Source organism: Neovison vison, chromosome 2, assembly GCF_020171115.1.
Source record: "Neovison vison isolate M4711 chromosome 2, ASM_NN_V1, whole genome shotgun sequence".
Classification (NCBI taxonomy): domain Eukaryota; kingdom Metazoa; phylum Chordata; class Mammalia; order Carnivora; family Mustelidae; genus Neogale; species Neogale vison.
In genome coordinates this window covers 184,346,122-184,365,675 of record NC_058092.1, presented here as the reverse complement: position 1 = coordinate 184,365,675, position 19,554 = coordinate 184,346,122, and the positions used below count along the sequence as shown (strand labels likewise).

General features: G+C 55.2%; 1 protein-coding gene across 3 annotated transcripts; it reads left to right on the top strand.

Moving 5' to 3' along the window:
• The first annotated feature begins 2,770 nt into the window (after positions 1-2,770).
• Positions 2,771-19,539, top strand: AIFM2 (apoptosis inducing factor mitochondria associated 2). 3 transcript variants are annotated; one of them, XM_044239681.1, is made up of 10 exons: positions 2,771-2,855; positions 10,714-10,904; positions 11,272-11,387; positions 12,278-12,397; positions 13,135-13,227; positions 14,972-15,080; positions 16,223-16,375; positions 17,509-17,709; positions 17,855-18,029; positions 19,300-19,539. In XM_044239681.1, exons 2-9 carry the CDS (start codon positions 10,727-10,729, stop codon positions 18,004-18,006), a joined length of 1,122 nt encoding a protein of 373 aa, XP_044095616.1. In that variant the 5' UTR covers positions 2,771-2,855; positions 10,714-10,726; the 3' UTR covers positions 18,007-18,029; positions 19,300-19,539. The 3 variants fall into 3 exon arrangements, with proteins under 3 accessions (XP_044095616.1, XP_044095615.1, XP_044095617.1); XM_044239680.1 differs by having other exon boundaries at positions 10,711-10,904; XM_044239682.1 differs by having other exon boundaries at positions 10,711-10,904; positions 19,268-19,539.
• The last annotated feature ends 15 nt before the right edge of the window (positions 19,540-19,554 follow it).

Sequence of the window (19,554 nt, the reverse complement as noted above, 5' to 3'; positions counted from 1 at the left end):
CTGACCCCTCTCACAGTGGGTGTGTCCATGAGTTCCAGCTCACAGAATGAGAGCAGAAGGGAGGCATACCACTTCCAGGCCTGCCTATAACAACCTCTTCGCTCTCACCCCCTCCCCTTGATGGGAATGGAGGTGACTCCTAAAAGAGGTCAGAAGCCACTTGTTAAAGATGGCCTCTGGCTGGCTGGTTCCAGGATGACTGTGCGTGAAGCAGGGGGCAGCTTCACGAACATGTCCACTGGCCTGGTACTGACACCCGGCAAGAAATGCCCTTCTGTTGAATATGAGCCATTCAGTTCGGGGGTCCAGATGGCTCAGCAGTAGAATTCTACCCTTGGGAATACAGTCTTTCCCTAGCTGGAAGCACTATAACCAAAGCACATTCTTGGGGAGAGAAGAGGAAATGGGGAGATTCCCCCTGTCCTTTGAGGCTTATACATTTCACTGAAAATACAGGAGCAAAAGGAAAGTACTTACCAGGCTCGCCAGAGTTAAGGGTTGCCTCTTCCTCAAGTGGGGGTCCTGCCTCTCTTTCACCTGCTCCCCGAATTGACCCAATGACCTTGGAGCTCCTCCCAGCCTTGGGACCTGGCATTAAAGCCACCTGTTATCTGTCAGGAAAAACGGTTTCATCGTGGCTGAGAGCCAGCGACACTTCCTTCTCTTAGGTTACGTGATGTTAAACAATCTGTCCGCGGTTCCTACAAATCATTAAAGTTCCATAAGACTGCCAGGGTTTCGACATTCAAACCATATCTTCCTAACTAGCTCTGACCCTTGCAAATTCAAAGACAAAAGTCTTCTGTTGGGCAGGGAGCCCTGATTTTCAGTTTCATGGCTCTGGGCCCTGTTGGGTGGGAAGAGAGGAGTGGTGTGGGGTAGGTGGCCTGGGGAATTGGGTATGGGGATTTTTTTTTATTTTGGGAATGATGAAATGCCCTGGAGTTAGACAGTGGTGAATGGTTGCACAGTGTAACACCCCTGAATTGTATACTTAAAAGGGGGAATTTTATGGTATGTGACTTATGCCTTAATCTAAAAATAAATCATATTTTTGAACGTGTGGGGGCGATGCCAGATGCCGGGGATCCACAGTCCAGCAAAGCAAGGTCTCTGTCCGCCAAAAGCGGGTCAAATGTGCTTATTGCCCTCCTTAGCATCAGAGTTTAAACCTCAGATCTACTTTTCTCTAGGGGTGTCAGGAGGCAAAAGAGGAGATTAAAAGCTATTTGGAAGTTTGCAAAGCCTAGGACAAGTGCAAGCCTTGGGGCATCCACGCTGTAGCTCTTGGGTGGGTCCTCGAAGGCCAGCAGTAGGACAGGCAGGGCAATGAGCCCTCTGTGTGGTTGCTTTTCTGTGGCCCCAGGGGCTGAGAGAAGGAGGTAGAGACTCCCATACCTCTGATTGAATCTCCTTCTTCAGCCCAAATTCAGGGGGCAGGGTGCCAGTCAGGATAGGAGAAAGGCAAGGAGTCCAAAGAAGCGGAAGGGTCAGCACACAGCCTGGGCTGTATGGGCTAATAATGTGTGTAGGGCACTCATGGGAGGACACCAGCTTCCCTCAAGCTTGGGATGGTTCTAGGCACCAACGTCTTCTAGGTCGCCTCGATCACAACCCTCCTCATACCAGGGGATACAAGGTCCTTGCCCAGAGCTTTTGGAAAAGGCACAGAACAGTTCAGACTGCTAATGTAAATATTCTTGAATACCAGGAAGATGGAGGGCAGTATCAGAAAGAGCACTGGCCCGGGAGCCCAGACATTGCCAACATACTGTGTAGCCTTGGGCAGACTGTCTGCCTGTATAAAACACCTATAAGAAATGGCTGCTGTGTGTGTGTTGCTGCTGTGAGTCAGGCACCCAGCTAAACATTTCACACAGATGAACTCGTTGGATCTGTTCCACAACTCTTAGGGTAGGTGCTAATATTTGTATTAAATAGAGGACGATGGCTCATCCATCACCAAACTGGCTATATCCTGTCTCCAGGTTAGAACTTGGGCTGGTCTGTTTCTCTCCGGATCTCGGTCAAGCTCCTTGGTCTCCAGAACTGCCCTCCTAACTAGTTCCCCAATTTCAGGCATCCCTGCCACTCCCCTATTCTTTCCCTACAGACATAAGTCAGATCTCTCTTCTGCCTAAAGCCTCACCGCCCTGGGGATGACACAGCCAATCTCCACCGGGGCCTGGGGGGGGGGGGGCGGGGCGGTGCTGCGCACCCTGTCCACGCGGCGCCACTCTGTCCGGTGGCGGCCTCTGCAGCAGCCCCCTCTCAGCTCTCTGTCCTGCCTCTGGGTCTTTGCACGCTCATCCTTGGAGATAGGCCTTGGGACACTTCCTTTGCCTATCTTTGGTACTGCGGTTAGCGATACAGGTTTTGTGTGTTTACCCCGGACTGTCAGCTCAGCGGAAGGTGGACACCATGCCTGTTTGGTTCTCCGTCCTGTTCCCCCGCCCCCCGCCGCCCCGGGTTTACAGCGGGTGCGGGTTTACAGGGTGCCCCGTGCGCGGTCTCCGGGATTGGGATTTACGATGGTGCAGCCGGAGGCTGGTGATCCGCAGCCGAGGTGGCTCCGCCAGTGCCTGGGAGGACGTAGTGTCCCCCGCGCACTCTGGGGGCGGTCCCGGGGGCGGTCCCGGGGTGAAGGCAGGCGCGTGCCAAGCCACGCCCACGCCCGGCGGGAGGAGCCCGGGGCGCTGGGCTACTCGGGAGCGGCCGGGGCGGGGGCGGGGGTGGCCCGGCGGGGTGGTGCACGGGGCGGGCTCTCGGGGCCCAGAGTACCCGAGCCCGCTCGGCTCCACACACGCCTGGAAGGGGCTCGCGGGGCCTGGAAGACGCAGCGGACGGCGTTGGAGGTCGGTGCCGCGCGGCTTTGGGGCCCTGGTGGGGAGGGCGATCTTCCGGGGTAACCGGGCCCAAGCCTGCCTCACCCCAGTTCCCCCAGCACACGAAAATTGGGAGGTTTAGTCCCGGGGAGGATAGGGCAAACTCGACCCCTCGAAACAAACGCCCCTCGAAACTTCCGCGAAGTCTTCCCGGGGAAGACGGGCGGCCCCTCCCTCACGCTCCCCCGGTCGAGAGTCACCCCTGGGTGGAAAGCGGTGTTATCCGGCAGGAGGAAATCCTCTCTAGGGCGGCAATACCTGGGCTTCCCCGAGTGCCGACCGACTCTGGCGTGCGCTAGGAGGTCCGCTTCTCTCCCGGTGCAGCCCAGGTTCTGCGGGGCCATTGGTCCTGAACTAACTCTGGTGGGGCTGGGAAGGCCAGGAAGCCTGAAATTCACCCGGAGCTGCTACTAGTGGGTGATGTGGGGTGCTTTCCTCCCCATCCCACCCAGTAAACACACCCGCCTTTCCCCTCCAGGGAGAGCCCTTCTGTCAGGGTGGGGACGGGAGAGGCCCTGGGGAGCTGGGGATCCCGCAGAGGGAACGGGGCAGGGCAGGGGGTCAGGTTGGGGTGGGCCTTTCAGGTGTGGCAGCTAGCTGTACCTTGTGTTTAAAGGCCAGCAGGTGAAACAGGTAAATATGTAAAATATCAGGGAGGCCTGCTCAGGTCAGTGTAAGTGTGCGTGACCACACTAGCACCCCAAGCTCTCAGACCCCCTTGTCCTCACGCTGTGCCTAGAGAGGAGCCTCCAAGGAGCGCTGGGCCGAAGCCAGCATCTGGAGGGCTTCGGGGAGGAGACCTGGGCCTGGTCTCGTTCAGAGCTACGGAGGGGTTACTGGGTGGAGCTCGGCTCCAGCCGGGTCTTCAGCCCTGAAATGAGAAAGCCAGGGTTTAGACACATGCGGGGAGCAGACTGTCGGTCTGGGTGTTGAGGGAACCACAAAGTGACTTGCCCCCAGGAGGATGTCCAAGTTTCCTGGCCTTGGTTTTCCCTATGAATATGTATGTGCCACCTGAATGAGCCTGTCTGCCCAGAGCTGCCCTCTCCTGGGGCCTGACAGGACAGCTCCCCCTTCAGACTTTACCTTCTTTCAGGAAGTCCCTCTCTTTTGGGTTATATTCAGTGTGCATCCCCTGGGGGGCTGGCCATAAAATGCCAACTCTCAGCCTGCCCCCTTCTTCCCTGACTGTGAGGGTGGCCGCCTGAGAGGGGACACTCAGGGTGAGCCACACTCCAGCTGTCCCCTCATTCCAGACGGCCACTTGGAAGCATGGCTGAAATCTACCCTTGGGGTAACGGGGATGACTCAGAAAACAGTGTGTTTTATTTGTAATCTCTGCGAAGCAATGCTGGGGTCATGTCCTCGCTTTGGTAAGAGCCCGCATGGCTCTCGTGTCTTCTGAGGCAGGACCTCTGAGCAGCTTTGGCATAAATGTAACTTCCTCGCTTCTCAGTAGGTTCCTAGCGGGCCCTTGTTTGCATGACTGGAGAAGAATCCTCCTGGAGTCAGGCTGGTGTTCTTGGCAGAGAAAAGAGGATTTACGGAGAAAATACAAGCGTAAACCAGATTGTGTGTGTGTGTGTGTGTGTGTGTGTATTGGAGGGGTTGGCAAAGGTAAAATTCCTTAGGAGTTGTGGACAGTTAGGGTTTGTTCTCTTCTTGTACAGGACTTTATGCCAGCATTCCCGAGTCTAGACTGATGTAGTTGATTCTCCAGGGTCACTCTCCCCCTCGGCTTGATGTTTGGTTCAAAACCTGATGGTGGGTCTGGCAGTTCCTGAAAGAGTTAAATCTAGAGTTACCAAACTCTACCAAACAACCAAGCAATCCCATGCCTGGGTGTATATACTCAAGAGAACTGGAAACAAATGTCCTCACAAAAACTTGGACACAAATGTTGACAGCAGCACTATTCATAGCAGACAAAAGGTGGGGACAACCCCATATCCCTCAGCTGACCGATGGAGAAACAAAATGTGGGGGCTCCTGCGTGGCTCAGTCCTTAAGTGTCTGCTTTCAGCTCAGGTCACTGTCCCAGGGTCCTGGGATCAAGCCCCGCATCAGGGTCCCTGCTCAACAGGAAGCCTGCTTCTCCCTCTCCCACTCCCCCTGCTTGTGTTTCCTCTCTTGCTGTGTCTCTCTCTGCCAAATAAATAAATAAATCTTAAAAAGCGAAACGAAACAAAACGTGGTATCTCCATATGATGGAATGTTAGCCACAGGAAGGAAAGAATCCTCATAATATGCTGTAGTTCGGATGACTCTTGGAAATGTTATGCTAAGGGAAGGAAGCCAGACACAAAAAGTGGGGAGCAGGTGAATCTATAGAGACAGAAAGATGAGTGCTTGCCGGAGGCTGGAGGGAGAAGGGCATGGGAGTTACTGCTAATGGATAAGAGGTTTTTTGGGGAGTGAGGAACATGTTCTGGGATTAGATTGTGGTGATGGTTGCACAACTTTATGAATGTACTAAAAACTGCTGGACTGTGTACTTTAAACTAGTGGAATATAGGAGTGTCTCAATTTATAAAAATAGATGGTAGGAGTCCTGCCCTGTTTTTAAACCTTTATTATTTTTACCAAAATGACATATTCAGTTAAAATTTTTCAAGCAATACAAAAAAAAAAAAGAAAAAGAAAAAGGCTCAAAGAGGAAAGTAAAAATATCACCTAGTGACCTCTATTAGCATTTTGATTTGGAACTCAGTTCTAGTCAGAGTGTTGAGGGTTGAACTTGGACAAATTGTTAAACTGGTTTCTAAGATGGGGACAGAAATCCACAGCTGCTGGGTACAGAGGGGCAGATTAAAACACAATGAATGCTAGCTGACGCAGTTATCACGTTTCTGTGCACAGCGGGTTAGGCTTTTTTTTTTTTTTTTTTTTTGAGATTTTCTTTATTTGAGGGAGAGAGCATGAACAGTGGGAGAAGCAGAGGGAGAGGGAAAAGCCAATTCCCCACTAAGCAGGGAGTTCGATGTGGGGCTGGATCCTGGGACTCCGGGATCATGACCTGAGGAGAAGGCAGACGCTTAACCGACTGAGTCACCCAGGTGCCCCTAGTGGGATGAGGCTTACATGCTCTTACTAGACTTTTTCGCAGACACCTTTAACCCCCGCTGAGACTTGATGCTTTTAGAGTGGTTTTAGGTTCACAGCAAAGCAGAGGGGAGGGCCCCGTGGTTTCCCGGGTGCCCCCTGCCCCCGCACAGCCCCAGCTTCTCCCACATTCCCACTCATCAGGATGGCACAGTTGTTACCATTGATGAACTTCCGAGGACGGAGTCACCCGAAGACTGCAGTTTACATCAGGGTTCACGGTTGGCCTCGTTTGTTCTCTGGGTGTGGTGTTGTCATGGACAAAATTTTTACGTAAAAAAATCACCCGTTCTGAAAACGGAGAGCTCCAGGATATTCCGTCGTGGGGGTGTATAATAGAGTCGTCTGCCGCATATGGAGGTTCGACCGGCTCCCTCGAGTGGCGTCCCCCGCTGATCGAGGCGATTCGAACGGCGCTGCTGTTAGCTTGGAGCGTAGGATCAACGTCAGCCACAGTCCACCTGCTTTGTGACCGCCTTTAGGGTGTGAAGCTGGAACGCAGTTCTGTGGCTTAAGCCCACGGATTCGGTGTCCCCAGAGTAGTTGTGGCCTCGCAGAGTCTAACTGTCCTCAGGGCCAGGCATGACTTGGCACTGGAAGAGCCAATGGAACGTTGGTGTGTCCTAGAGCCTTGGGCAGGGGAGGCTGCTGAGGAGGAAGGACGGAATGGGCTGGAGAGCTTCCAGCCCCCATCTTCCAAGTGGGGGTGCCAGAGGCCAGTAGGGGAGAGGGACAGATTCCAGGAGAGGCCTCAGGCAGCCTAGTGTGTAAAAGCCTTTCCCCTCCCCTGGCCTAGCTATGGCAGCCCCTTAGGGGCCTGGCTCTGCCCTCAGGCCCCAGGCCCTCCACTGGGAGTCTGGAGAAGCAGTCTGCTTTCATGGAGGGTTTATCTAGGCCAAGGTTAGCCCTTTGGGGAAGCCAGCTGATGACCCTTGGGGGCTGAGGGAGCGGGGGTTCAAGTCCTTTGGCCAACCCTCTGTCCATCAGGCCTAGGCTGGGGTCCTTGGGCTTTCCTCCCTGGGTACTCACAGCCTGGATATAGGCTCGAGAATGGCCCTGGCAGTGTAACATGTGTCTGGTGGGACCTGTCACCTGCCCTCCTGGCCTCCCCACCTTGTTCCCCGAACTTCTACCCCCTCCCTTCTTGTCCCTGGACTTTGTGGGCTAAGCTTTGCCTTCGGTGGCGGAGGCCCCTGGCCCCACTGTTTTTCGAGGCTCCTCTTTGAGCTGTCCTGGGTGGTCTGGTATGATCTGACCCATGCTGGACCCCATCTCCCCAGCGCACTGTGTATCGTCTCTAGTGCCCATGTCCAGACAACTTGGAAATCGAGTTCTCTGGGTTCTCTCTAACCTCCTTTCAGGCTGCTGGCCCCAAGAGCAGGCTGGCACTGAGGGAGCTGTATTGGAGGGGGCTGGTGATGCAGCTCTTCCTTAGCCCTCCGCATTCACAGGCTCTGCTCAGCTTCTGGGATCCTCTCCTGACCTCTGGCTGGGTCCCTGGGCTCTCTTGGGTCCCCACCCCAAGAAATATTCTCATTCTGGCCCAGTTGGCAGATTCAGCCTGGTGAACACTCAGGGGACCAGATCTGGATGACCTTTTTGAAGGCCTGGAGCAGTGAAAATGGCACTGCCTGCTGGAGACTTGTCTTGGTCATGGCGCTGCTGAGGACTCAGTTTTCTCATCTGTAAAATGGGTGGAATGTACAATGCCTCAATGCATTGGGGATAATTTAGCCAAGGAGAAAGAGTTAAATCTCTTCTAATTTCCTGTGCCAAATTCCCCTCTCCCATGCCCAGGTTCTCTCTCCCCCAGGGGAGATAGGAAGCAGCGGGCATTTGAATACTAATGAGAGCAGTACCTGGAGGTCCATAAGCTGCCTCTCTAAGTGTGGGAAGATCTGGGGGCCATCTTGCGGGGGTCACCATGTCCTGGAAACTTAGGTGTGCAAGGCTATCTCAGGGCATCCCCTCCCATTACAGGGGGTAAATGGCCCAGAGAGGGGAGGGATTTTGTCCCAGGCCATACAGAGATGCAAAACAGAGTAGTGGCCTTCCCCTTGCCTGTAGTGCTGCCTGAGAGGATCCCACATGACCTGGAACACGCTTCCGCATTGAGCCTTCAGGCAGTTTGCTGTCTGTCCTTCAAGGTTGACCTTCAAGGTTGAGTTCAATTTCTGGGGCGCCTGGGTGGCTCAGTCCATTAAGTGTCTGCCTTTGGCTTGGGTCATAATCCCGGAGTCCTGGGATCAAGCCCCAAGGTGGTCTCCCTGCTCAGCAAGGGGTCTGCTTATCCCTCTCCCTCTCTGCTCTCTCCCTCTCTTTTCTCTCCATTGTTTTCTTCCTCTCTCTTGTTCTCTGTCAAATAAATAAATAAAATCTTAAAAAAAAAAAGAAATTTTGGGGTGCCTGGGTGGCTCAGTGGGTTAAGCTTCTGCCTTCCGCTCAGGTCATGATCTGGGGATCCTGGGATCAAGCCCCACGCTGGGCTCTACGCCTGTGGGGAGCCTGCTTCCTCCCCTCTCTGCCTGCTTCTCTGCCTACTTGTTATCTGTCTTTCTCTGTCAGATGAATAAATGAAATCTGTAAAACAATTAAAAAAATGTTTAAGTTCAATTTCTTATTTCCTTGCCTTCCCCCCTCCACATCCCACCCCACACAGCCTTGAACTTCCTCTCCCTGAAGCCCACAGCAGCTGTTGGCTTCTCTTGCTGCTTTCTGCTGCTTCTTCTTTTTAAGATTTTATTTATTTATTTGACAGAGAGAGAGAGCACGTGCTCACAAGCAGGGGGAGCAACAGGCAGAGGAAGAGGGAGAAGTAGGCTCCCAGGCTGAGCAGGGAGCTCAGTGTAGGGCTCCATCTCAGGACCCCCAGGATCATGATCTGAGCCAAAGGCAGACACTTCACCGACTGAGCCACTCAGGCCGCCTCCTCTTGCTGCTTTCTGTGCAGGGAAGACTTTGTTTCTTTCCTTAGCATTGCTCTCCAGCAGAGAGCAATCCCTGCCTCTCTGTGGAGCCTGGCACAGGCTGGGAGGAGGTTTGATGGCCGGTTGCCCTTGAGCTGTCCCCTCCCCACAGGATGCTCTCAGCATCTCAGCCCCTCAGACATCTGGGCTCCCACCCTAGTGAGCCCTGAGGCCTGTACCACGACTGCCCTTCTCTGGGTCTAAGCTGGGCCAGGGACAGGGCCCCTCGCTGCAGCCCCAAGCCGGCCCCTCTGCCCTCTCTGGAGGCAGAGTCTGGAACACTCTGCCTGGATGACCCAGGCCCTCAAGAGGCTGAGCCCCCTGGGCAGCGCCCCAGGCTGGCTAGGAGAGCCCCGGCAAACTGCTATCCCGTTCCTTTGGGCTTGGCCTTTCAGTGTCTAGTGACCCAGCCCGATGCTGTCCTCTGCCTCAGATGTCCTTCAGTGTCCAGTTCGGTGCCAGGCAATGGTCCTTGAGTTTTCGCTCCTCAGGGGTTCAACCAAAGTTGGTTCTCAGTTTGCCAGGAACTGGTCAGGCTGCCCCAGCCCCTGTGTGAGTGTGAGCCTGGGGCACCCTTGGCCTGCAGATCTGGCTTCTGCTCTCTGCAGATGCCCTCCGGGGGACTACTCCCCTGTCATGGGCTTCTGGCAGGACCCTGTACCCCACGCCCTCAGACCGGAGCCTCCACGGTCAGCGCGTCCCCTACACTCTTTCTTACCGCAGACGTCGCCTCTGTCTCCTCTTCTGGGGGATGTGGCTTAGCCAGCCGTCTTGGTGCACACCCGCTGTCCCAGGAACGCTCATGGGAGTGACCTGCCCACTACAGGCCCCTTTTCTCCACCCTCCTGTCCTGACCTCCATCGTACCACATCCTGTTTTGTGGGTTGATGGGCATAACCTGCTAATTGATCTCCTTCGACTTGGGGCTCAAGGTGGTGGCCTGTGAGCAGGGCAGAGTCTGGCGTCTGCCCAGTGCAGCACTTAGAGGAGTGTGGTCTGTTTCCTTACCGTGCCTGCCAGTTCCCTCGTGTTATTCTGCGTCTGCCCTCATCGGCCTCACCCACCTGGCCCCACGAAGTCTGCAAGTCCTGCCTTTATAAGGGCAATACAAATACACAACGATTTGTTTAATGTGTGCAAAAAGGAATATTGTAGGTGCGCAGAGCATCTCTGAAGGGATTCGTGGATACTCGGTAATTGCGGATGCCGCCGAGAAGGGGACTCGTGGTTGGGGAATGGGACGGAATTAGGGTACACCTGTTCCTTTGGAATTTAACCCACATGTTACAAAATTGGAATTTTGTTAATAGACAGTTACATATTTTTTTTAAAAAGATTTTATTTATTTATTTGACAGAGAGAGATCACAGCAGACAGAGAGGCAGGCAGAGAGAGAGGGGGAAGCAGGCTCCCTGCCGAGCAGAGAGCCCAATGCGGGACTCGATCCCAGGACTCTGAGATCATGACCCGAGCCGAAGGCAGTGGCTTAATCCACTGAGCCACCCAGGCGCCCCACAGTTATATAATTTAAAAAGTTCAAGTTATGGGGCACCTGGCTGGCTCGGTCAGTAGAGCAGGTGACTCCTGACCTTGGGATTGTGGGTTCAAGCCCCAAGTTGGGTGTAGAGTTTACCAAAAATAAAAATAAGGAATAAATTAAAAGATCAAGTCTTGGCATTTGAGGCCTTCTTGCTGTGCCCCCCCAACCACAGCCTTTGAGCGTCCTGACTCTGATGTGGTCTCTCCTCCTATCCCAGCAGTGCCTGGTTCGAGATGGGTTCCCAGGTGTCCGTGGACGTGGGAGCCGTGCGTGTGGTGATCGTGGGTGGGGGCTTTGGTGGGATGGCTGCTGCCAGCCAGCTGCAGACTCTGAACATCCCCTTCGTGCTGGTGGACATGAAGGACTCCTTCCACCACAACGTGGCTGCCCTCCGGGCCTCCGTGGAAAGTGGTAATGGACTCTTTTCTGGGGCTTTCTTTGTCAGAGTGGTCTTGTCACCACTGTGGGTTTGGGGGTAGTTTTTGCCACTTAGGGCAAGGCCTAAATTCTACCTTTAGAGAAATTCTGGAGATTCTTGAGGTCCCTGGCCTTAAGCAGCTACCATATCAAGGCTGTAGAAGTAGGAGCTGCAACTTCCGCGAGGACCCGGTGAGGCCCAGGTGGCTGTTGCTGGCGGGGGGTGGAGGCGGGGGTTCCCCGAATACCACTGGCTCAGCTCTTTGGCCAAGGACACTTCTCAGGAAAGGTTTTGAGTGCTTCTGGCTTCCTGCAGGCAGCCCAGTTTCACTCTCTGACCTCCTCTGTGCCCATTCCCCAGGGTTTGCCAAAAAGACATTCATCTCCTACTCTGTGACCTTCAAGGAGAACTTCCGGCAGGGGCTGGTGGTGGAGATAGACCTGCAGAATCAGACAGTGCTGCTCGAGGACGGCGAGGTGAGCACAGTGGGGGCCGACCTGGCCCTCTGCTAGCTTCAGGGGATCCCCAGGGCTCCTTAGCTGCCGCTGGAAGGGGACCCAGGTGGTCTCAAGGCTGGAGAGCCCTCGATGGCCCCTACATGGTGCCGGCCGGTAGCAGATTCCTCGTAAGTGAAGGCCTGGCCCCAACAGACTTTCCCCGAGCCATTCCTGTATGTCTGGCACTGTCTTAAGCCTTATGTGGTCTCATTTTGTGCCCACCATGACTCCGCGGGGAGGTGGTGTAGCTTCTCTTTACGGAGAGGGTAAGTGACCCAAGATCCCACAGCTGGTAAGACACTTGGCCAGGATATGAACCCAGGCAGTTTCAACCCAGAGTCTACACTGAAAGCTGGTGTCCCAGACCAGGTTCTGGCTCAGCTGGCCTGTGGGGCCGTCCTGGCTGTGTAGGATCAAAGGGCAGGTGGACACATGATACCACATCCCCCAGATTGGGAGGCTCTCACTCATCCCTGCATTCCCCAGCCCTGGGAAGAGCCCGGAGCCTGGTGTGGCCCTGCAGTGACGGAGACCATGGGGGAGCTGCCATATGTTGGGAAGGGCCACCTCCAGCCTGGCCCTAGGGGCACAATTTCTGTCCTTGGTGACTTTTTGCGAATCAGTCTTCCTTGAATTTATTCCTGGCAGGATGCGCGGCTGTTCCCTTTGGTATTGGCTGGGTTCTAGAGCTTCTCCTTGGCCTGCTCAGTGTGATGGTTTCACTCCTTTCAGAGGAGGGCGGCTGCAGTGTGCCCAGGCCTCTCCCGCCTGGTACTCCTTGCTCGGTGGGCCCGATCATGGGCAGAAGCCCGGGCCTGCCCTCACCTCCTTTCTCTACCCGTGCCCTCCCCCCTGCCCCCCCGCCCCAGGCCCTGCCCTTCTCACATCTTATCCTGGCCACTGGCAGCACCGGGCTCTTTCCAGGCAAGTTTAACAAGGTTTCCAGCCGGGAGGCTGCTATCCAGGCCTATGAGGACATGGTGAAGCAGGTGAGCTACCTGTGGGGCCAGTGGGGCTGTGAGGGTCAGGCGGGGCCCTGGGGGAGGGGAACCACTGTGGGGATGCATGGGGCGGTAGCAAAGAGCCCCCAGGTGCAGCTATGAAGATGGAGAGTTAGTGGGAAGATCCCAGACTCCCTGGCAGAGACCTTTGTCCCTCACCAAAGTCCGGATAGGAGTACCCCTGACCTCATGTAGTGGCTGGTGTATCCCTGCCATGTCTCCCCCTGCCATGTCTCCCCTGGGGTCCCCTTTGCACAAGGCTTTGTATTTTACAGAGCTGGTGTGGGTTCGTGACCTCAGGCGGTTTTCCCTGAGGGTGGGCAGGGTCTGGCCTGGCTGAAAGACAAGGGACAGAGCCCCACAGAAGGATCCCAAGGCGAGTGCGACTGTGTGACTGTGGCTGGGTCCTGCCCTCCCTGCCACGCTTCTTAGATGCCTGGGGAGCCTCTCTTGGCCCATCATGAACAGATGTGGGTGTGGAGGTTAGGGTCCCGGCTGTGAGCTCAGACAGACCTGGGTCGTGGTCCTCTGGATGGTGGGTGGGGGTGCTGCCTACCTCGTGGGGCCAAGCACGAACCATGCGAGGACTTGCGGGGAGACACCCGCACGACCCGGCTGCGAGGAAGCACGTTTGGACCCCCAATTTGGTCGGGGAGCCCCCAGCCTGGCCAAGCCCCTGGGCAGGCTGGGTCTGAGGGTGTGTTTCCTGCTTCCTTCCCCTCCAGGTCCAGCGCTCCCAGTCAGTGGTGGTGGTGGGAGGCGGCTCTGCTGGAGTGGAAATGGCAGCCGAGGTTAAAACCGAATTCCCCGAGAAAGAGGTGGGCACGCGGCCTTGCCTTTGGGCTCTCTGCATGGCGTGTAAGGAGCGGGGGGACTGGCTCGGGGCCTAGGCCGTAGCGCTCCACGACCCCAGGCCCCGCTCTCTGCAGTGGGGTGTCCCCTGATGTCCTGTTCTGCTGGCAGTGCGTCCTAGGGAGGCAGGGCATGTCTTCCTTCAGGGAGGGGGCCTGTGAGCCAGTCTAGCCAGGGCCAGTGAGCCTAGCAGAGTGTGAGCTCTCGTGTCCCCTGCTGCGTTCAGCCTCTTGAGACATAAATGTAGACTTTGATTCCCTCTCTTTGGTGGCAGCTGGCCTGCTCAGAGACACCTGAGGGTGGCGTTTTGTCTAGGGCAAGCAGCAGCTAGTCTTCAAGGGACGAAAGCCTTTGCCCTGAGTAGCTGCACGGGGGTCTCTGCCATGCTGTCCCCTCACTGCCCGTGCTGGAGAAGGAGTGGCCAGTGCCCCTGGCAGGAGTGCCCTTTAGAATAATGGGGGTGGGGGCAGGAGGACCTGCCTGGAACCCTGGAGAGAAAGACCCGCAGGATGTAGAGACTCGGCCCAGGGCCCAGTGAGGAGCGGTCATTACAGGTCCTTGAGGCAAGAGCTTGCTCAGCTGCCGCCAGCCCGGCTTCTCAGAGCCACGTGGCTGCTGCTTCCTCCTGAGGGAAAGGCAGGTTGGCTTTGAAAAGATCCATATGGGCTAATTGAATTATATAGCTGTTCTCTGACAAATTATAGGATCTTATTATGAGTGATTGATGTGAAAGGGTTTTAATTTTGATTTATGGGGTGAAGACGAGGCTGAAGTAGTCATCACTCGTCAGGGGGCGGATACAAGTAACAGTACCCGCCCTTTATTCAGGACTCAGTGCGTACTGAGTTACGAGCTTACCGCATGGTTTCTCAGTCCATCGTCACAATTTCCCGAGGGTGGGCCTGGATCCCTGTTTGACGGACTCTTCGGGAGGCGTCCGAGTGAGCGTCTGAGACGAGGCTTCCACTCAGGCCATCCGGTTTTATTTATTTATTTATTTATAAATGACAGAGAGAGATCACAAGTAGGCAGAGAGGCAGGCAGAGAGAGAGAGGAGGAAGCAGGTTCCCTGCTGAGCAGAGAGCCCGATGCGGGACTCGATCCCAAGACCCTGAGATCATGATCTGAGCCGAAGGCAGCGGCTTAACCCACTGAGCCACCCAGGCGCCCCCTATTTATTTATTTTCTTAAAGATTATTTAAGAGAGCCCGATGTGTGGCTCGATCCCAGAACCCTGGGACCATGACCTGAGCTGAAGGCAGAGGCCTTAACCACTGAGCCACCCAGGCGCCCCGGCATCTGGTTTTAAAGCCCTAGCTTTGAGCACCGTCCCAGGCTGCCCTGCCTCTCCAGGCTGGCCCGCAGCGAGTAGCCGCGTCTGGAAGGGTGGGCGTCGGGCCTGGCTGTAGTGTAAATGCCAGCCTGCCCGACAGCCAGGGTGTCCATGGCTTACATGTAGGCTGTAAATAATTTCCCCATGGCCCTGGGGTGGATGGGGGTGGGGAATGGAGCCCTGGCGCCTTCTGGAAGAGTCTCAGACTAGATGTGGGCTCTGGCCGGGCCGCCTTCCCTGATTCCGGCCTCGGGCAGTTGACTTCTTTGCGGGTGTGGAGGTTTAGAGGGAGACAGGCTGGAGTGGATGTTGGTAAGCCTCTTCCTGTGAGCCTGAGACTCAGCCGCTCCTTCTCCACCCCATGGTTGCCTGTCCAGGTCACTCTCATCCACGCCCAGGTGGCCCTTGCTGACAAGGAGCTCCTGCCCTGCGTGCGGCAGGAAGCGAAGGAGATCCTGCTGCAGAAAGGCGTTCAGCTGCTGCTGAGTACGTGCGAGGCCCCCTCCTGCTCGCCCCCTCCCCTGCCCACCGCCCTAGCTCTACGGCACCCTGGGTCCCGGGGTCGGGCATTTGAGCCTTGCTGGCCTGCTGTGGGCTGTGTCTGCCCGTGGACTGGGCAGAGGCCCTGGTGCTCACAGGACTCCTGGGCCACAGGTGCAGCCCCCGCCTGGCTTCTCCAGGATTTGACCTAAATTATGGGGTCTCTGTGGTACAATTGTTTTTTTTTTGTTGTTGTTGTTGTTGTTTTTTTTTATTTGCTTGTGTTTTTCTTTGGTTTATATTCAGAAGGTGGTGAGGAGTGTGAGCTTTGTCGAGACCAGGAGGAAGGGAGAGCACCACATAGCTTGTTTAGAGACTGGGGCTCTGACCCTGGCATGGTGACTGGTGCACTTCATGGGGTTCACGTCTCTGTGCGTTCTGCAGGGAGGGGTGACATTTCTGCTCTGGGCAGACCCCTCCCAGCTCCTGGTCTCCTTGCGCTGGGCTGCCCACTAGTGTGTCCACCTTTCCTCTGAGGCAGTGTAGAGTGTAGGTGAGCTTCTGGACTTTTCCCTTCTTCCTTTTTTTTAAAAGATTGTATTTATTTATTTATTTGTTAGAGAGAGAGAGGGAGGGAGAGCACAAGCAGGCAGTAGCAGCCAGAGCAGAGGGAGGAGCAGGCTCCCTGCTGAGGAAGGAACCAGATGCGGGACTTGATCCCAGAATTCTGGGATCATGACCTGAGTCGAAGGCAGCGGCCTAACCGGCTGAGCCACCTCTTGGTCCCTCTTCTGGACTTTCTTGCTCACACCTTAGACGGTGGTGCACCTGGAGCGCCTCCCTGCCTGGTGAGGATGGCGTGGCTGGCTGACTTTCCGGGAGGCATGCTTGAGGTCTTCCTCCAACAGCTTTTCCCAGAACTTCTTGGGAAATTCAGCCTCACTTTCCCACACTGCTTTTGGGAACTTTCCTGCCTTTGGATCCTCTGGGGTGGCCGGATGTCCACCTTGTGCTTCTTGGGGGCAGTAGGGTGGACTGGCAGAGGGGCTTGCAGGAAGGCGGGAGCCGAAGGATCTCTTAGGTGGGCCCCAGCCTTGATGTCGTGCCCACCCCCGGCCGGCCTCCGGCTCACGGATCCCACTTGACAGGTGAGCGTGTGAGCAATCTGGAGGATTTGCCTCTGAATGAGTATAGGGAGTGCATCCAGGTGCGCACGGACAAAGGCACAGAGGTGGCCACCAACTTGGTGATCGTCTGCAACGGTATTAAGATCAACAGCTCGGCCTACCACAGTGCGTTCGGTAAGCAGAAGCCGAGGCCCACTGCCTGGGCCACGGCCCCACTGTCCAGCCATGGCAGGCCCTGCAGGCCTTTCCCCCGGGCATCAGTGTCGCCCTGCCTCCCTTCCCCTCCACCCCAGCAGCTCAGGTCTCTTCTGAATGGTGACATCAAACTTTAAATTCAGGCTTGGGTCCACTCTCCCGGTGCCTTCCTCCACTATGGCCGTGACTTAGGCCAAGGTGGCGAAAGTGACCATCTTTCAAAGTCGGAGCCCGCCCCCTCGTGGTGAGAGCAGGGAACAGGTTTCAGGGGGAAGGAAAGATCCACCGTTTCATTTTCTGTGAACATGGAGGGGAGGCAATTCCTGGGTCAGGCCTTTGCCTATTTATTCACAGGTGTGCTGTTCTCTCCAAACCCTGATCCAGACGTGGAATGACATTCTGGGGAGTAGAGGAAACGCTGCGGCCTCAGGCTCAGTAGTGAACTCCCCAGCTAACTGGAGGTTGGGGGAGGTGAAGTCCCAGCCTTAGTGTGTGAGCTGGAGACTCTGTGACTCTTCCTCCGGCCCCAGGATTGCCGTGTCCCTAGGCTGCTCCCATTTACTTCGTAGCACCCTTCCTGGACAGGGAGGTCCTGTTTGGGTCCTGCGGGAAAGAACTGGCCAGTCCCAGCAGAAGGAAACTGGTCCAGGCCATGTGTAGGGGGTGGGATCGAGGGCCTGTAATGGACAGAGGTCCCAGCATTTTATACCCATTTGTCTTAATGTCATATTTTCAAAAGTAATTCTTTTAGGTCCCTTAAAAAGAAAAGTTTATCATTTACTAGAGTCCTGCATTTACTTAAAAAGTCTGGTCCATGTTCAAGGGGAAATTCAAGACTTGGCTGAGCTGCCACGTTGTCATTGTGAGTCATTGTCAGTCATGGTGATTTACAGTCACACAGGTTGTAGAAAGCAGCAAGTGCTGTCTTTCTGACCAGTTTCCCTCTTGGAATAGTAATCTTGACTTTGCAAGAAGAGTTCTGAGATGGGCCTTGAGGCAGAACTAAATCGAGGATGTGCCTTTGGAGGGGGGCTTAGCCGGCACCAGAGGGCCCTCTTCTTGGTGTTCTAGTGGCTGCATAACAGGGTTTCCGGGTTACCTTTGCCCGGCAGAGAGTCACCTGGCCAGCAACGGCGCTTTGAGAGTGAACGAGCATCTCCAGGTGGAAGGCTGCAGTCGCATCTACGCCATTGGCGACTGTGCTGATGTGAAGGAGCCCAAGATGGCCTATCACGCCGGCCTCCATGCCAGCGTGGCTGTGGCCAACATTGTCAACTCCATGAAACAGAGGCCCCTGAAGGCCTACAAGCCAGGTAAGGAAGCTGCATGTACCTCAGAGACTCGCCTATCTTCCTAAATGTCTTACAGTTCCCAGTCCTCAGATGGGAGGCCCCAGGAACTGCAGGCCCACGGGTGGTGAGCGGGGGTCTGGTTTTCCCACCCATGTCTGCTCCACAGGGGCACTGACGTTCCTTCTGGCCATGGGGAGAAACGATGGTGTGGGCCAGATCAGTGGCTTCTACGTGGGGCGACTCATGGTTCGGCTGGCCAAGAGCCGGGACCTGTTTGTCTCCTCCAGCTGGAAGACCATGCGGCAGTCTCCACCTTGAGCTGGCGCAGGGCAGGAGACAAGGTACTGCTGGGATTGGGGGTAGGGGATGGGGGACAGATTGTGTGCCAAGTGCTATCCACTTGATGAATGCCGAAGGGTAGATGACCTTTTCCTGGAGTGAGATGCCGGGGATGTACTGATCAGACACAACTTAGAGAAAGCAAAAACTGGGAAAGGGAGCAAGTGAGCCATGGGAAAAAGACACCCTCTAGAGGATTCTTTCTGGGTTTGGAGAGGTCTGCTTGCCTTTGTGCTAGCTGAGGGGTTCACTTGGTTCTGGCGAGGGGTATAGCTGGCTTTCTCTTCCCCAGGCTCCTTGTGTGTATGTACATGAGCTCATGTGTTGGGACTCAGGGCTCTCAGAGCAGGAGAGAGCAGGGTCTCCTGGCGGTTGGCATCCTGTCTGTTAGGGCAGGAAGAGGAACCTGCATGGTGACACCAGCTATGGAAGGGGAGCTGGGGTAGACATAGCCTGCACCCCAAGCCTCTCTTGTCACATCCTGGGTGGGGAAGCCCATGCATTCTGCAATACCCAGGTTGTTAAGAGGAGCCTAATTTCAAACTATTAGTCCCTGTGGTCTTTCATTTTCACAAAACTTTCTATATTTCCTTTTCTAAATTCTGATTATACACCTTAGGTTACATTTAAGAAGAAAAAATTAGATAAACTGCCCTCCCGTTTAGCCCGTCCTAACAGAGAGTGAGTTCTTAACAAAGCTAGTGGGTTGAGACGGAAGCCTGGCCGGCCAGCCGCTAGAGGTGTTAAGGAGAAGCAGCTGAGCTAACGGGACCCTTGGGCGGGCTGCCGTTGGGCTCACATTCAGGGAGCAGAGTGAGACTTGCAGGTGAACCCCTGTGTGCTTCTAGGCTGCTGTCTCAGTGGATTCTGTAGGGGACAGAATTCCTGCTGATGCTGAGGTAGGGGACCCTGTGGGAACCTCTGGGGTTCTGTGCTTCTGGTTTCCTGGCTAACCCCAGTGACACTTGTGGGGGTCCTGCCTGCCACTGGCTGTGTTAAGGTACATAAATGACTCCTGTATCGGGGAGAGGACTTCAATTAGAGGGAGTCTCTTCTGGAAGACAGAAGTTAAATCCCCAGAGTGGAAGTGGTTGCTGATTTCATCTGCATAAATGCAGGCCCTGCTCATTTTTGATGGTGGCTTCTGGGTCCTTGCCAGAGTCCTGAGGACACAGGCTATGGGGGTTCTCAGTCCTTCCTGCCTGGGCTGTGGCCCAGGTCAGTTCCATTTGTTCTCTAGGCCTACGTGAAACCTGTGCCTCTCTCCCGTAGGATGGCTGCCCACCGGAGGCTTCACCTAGGACTCCCTTTCTGTGGACCAAAGCCAACCAGGCTCCTCTTGCCCAGACCAGTCCGTGCTGTCTGCCCTGGGGCCTGGCAGGGTGGGCGTCTCAGCCTGTGCATGACAGGCCTTGTTCTATTTATAACATTTTACAAGTGCCCACCCTTGGGGACACAGTTTTCTAAACTGAGGAAAATGTTGCAATAAAAGATTATGTTGTAAGAAAGACACTGGATCTTCTTTTT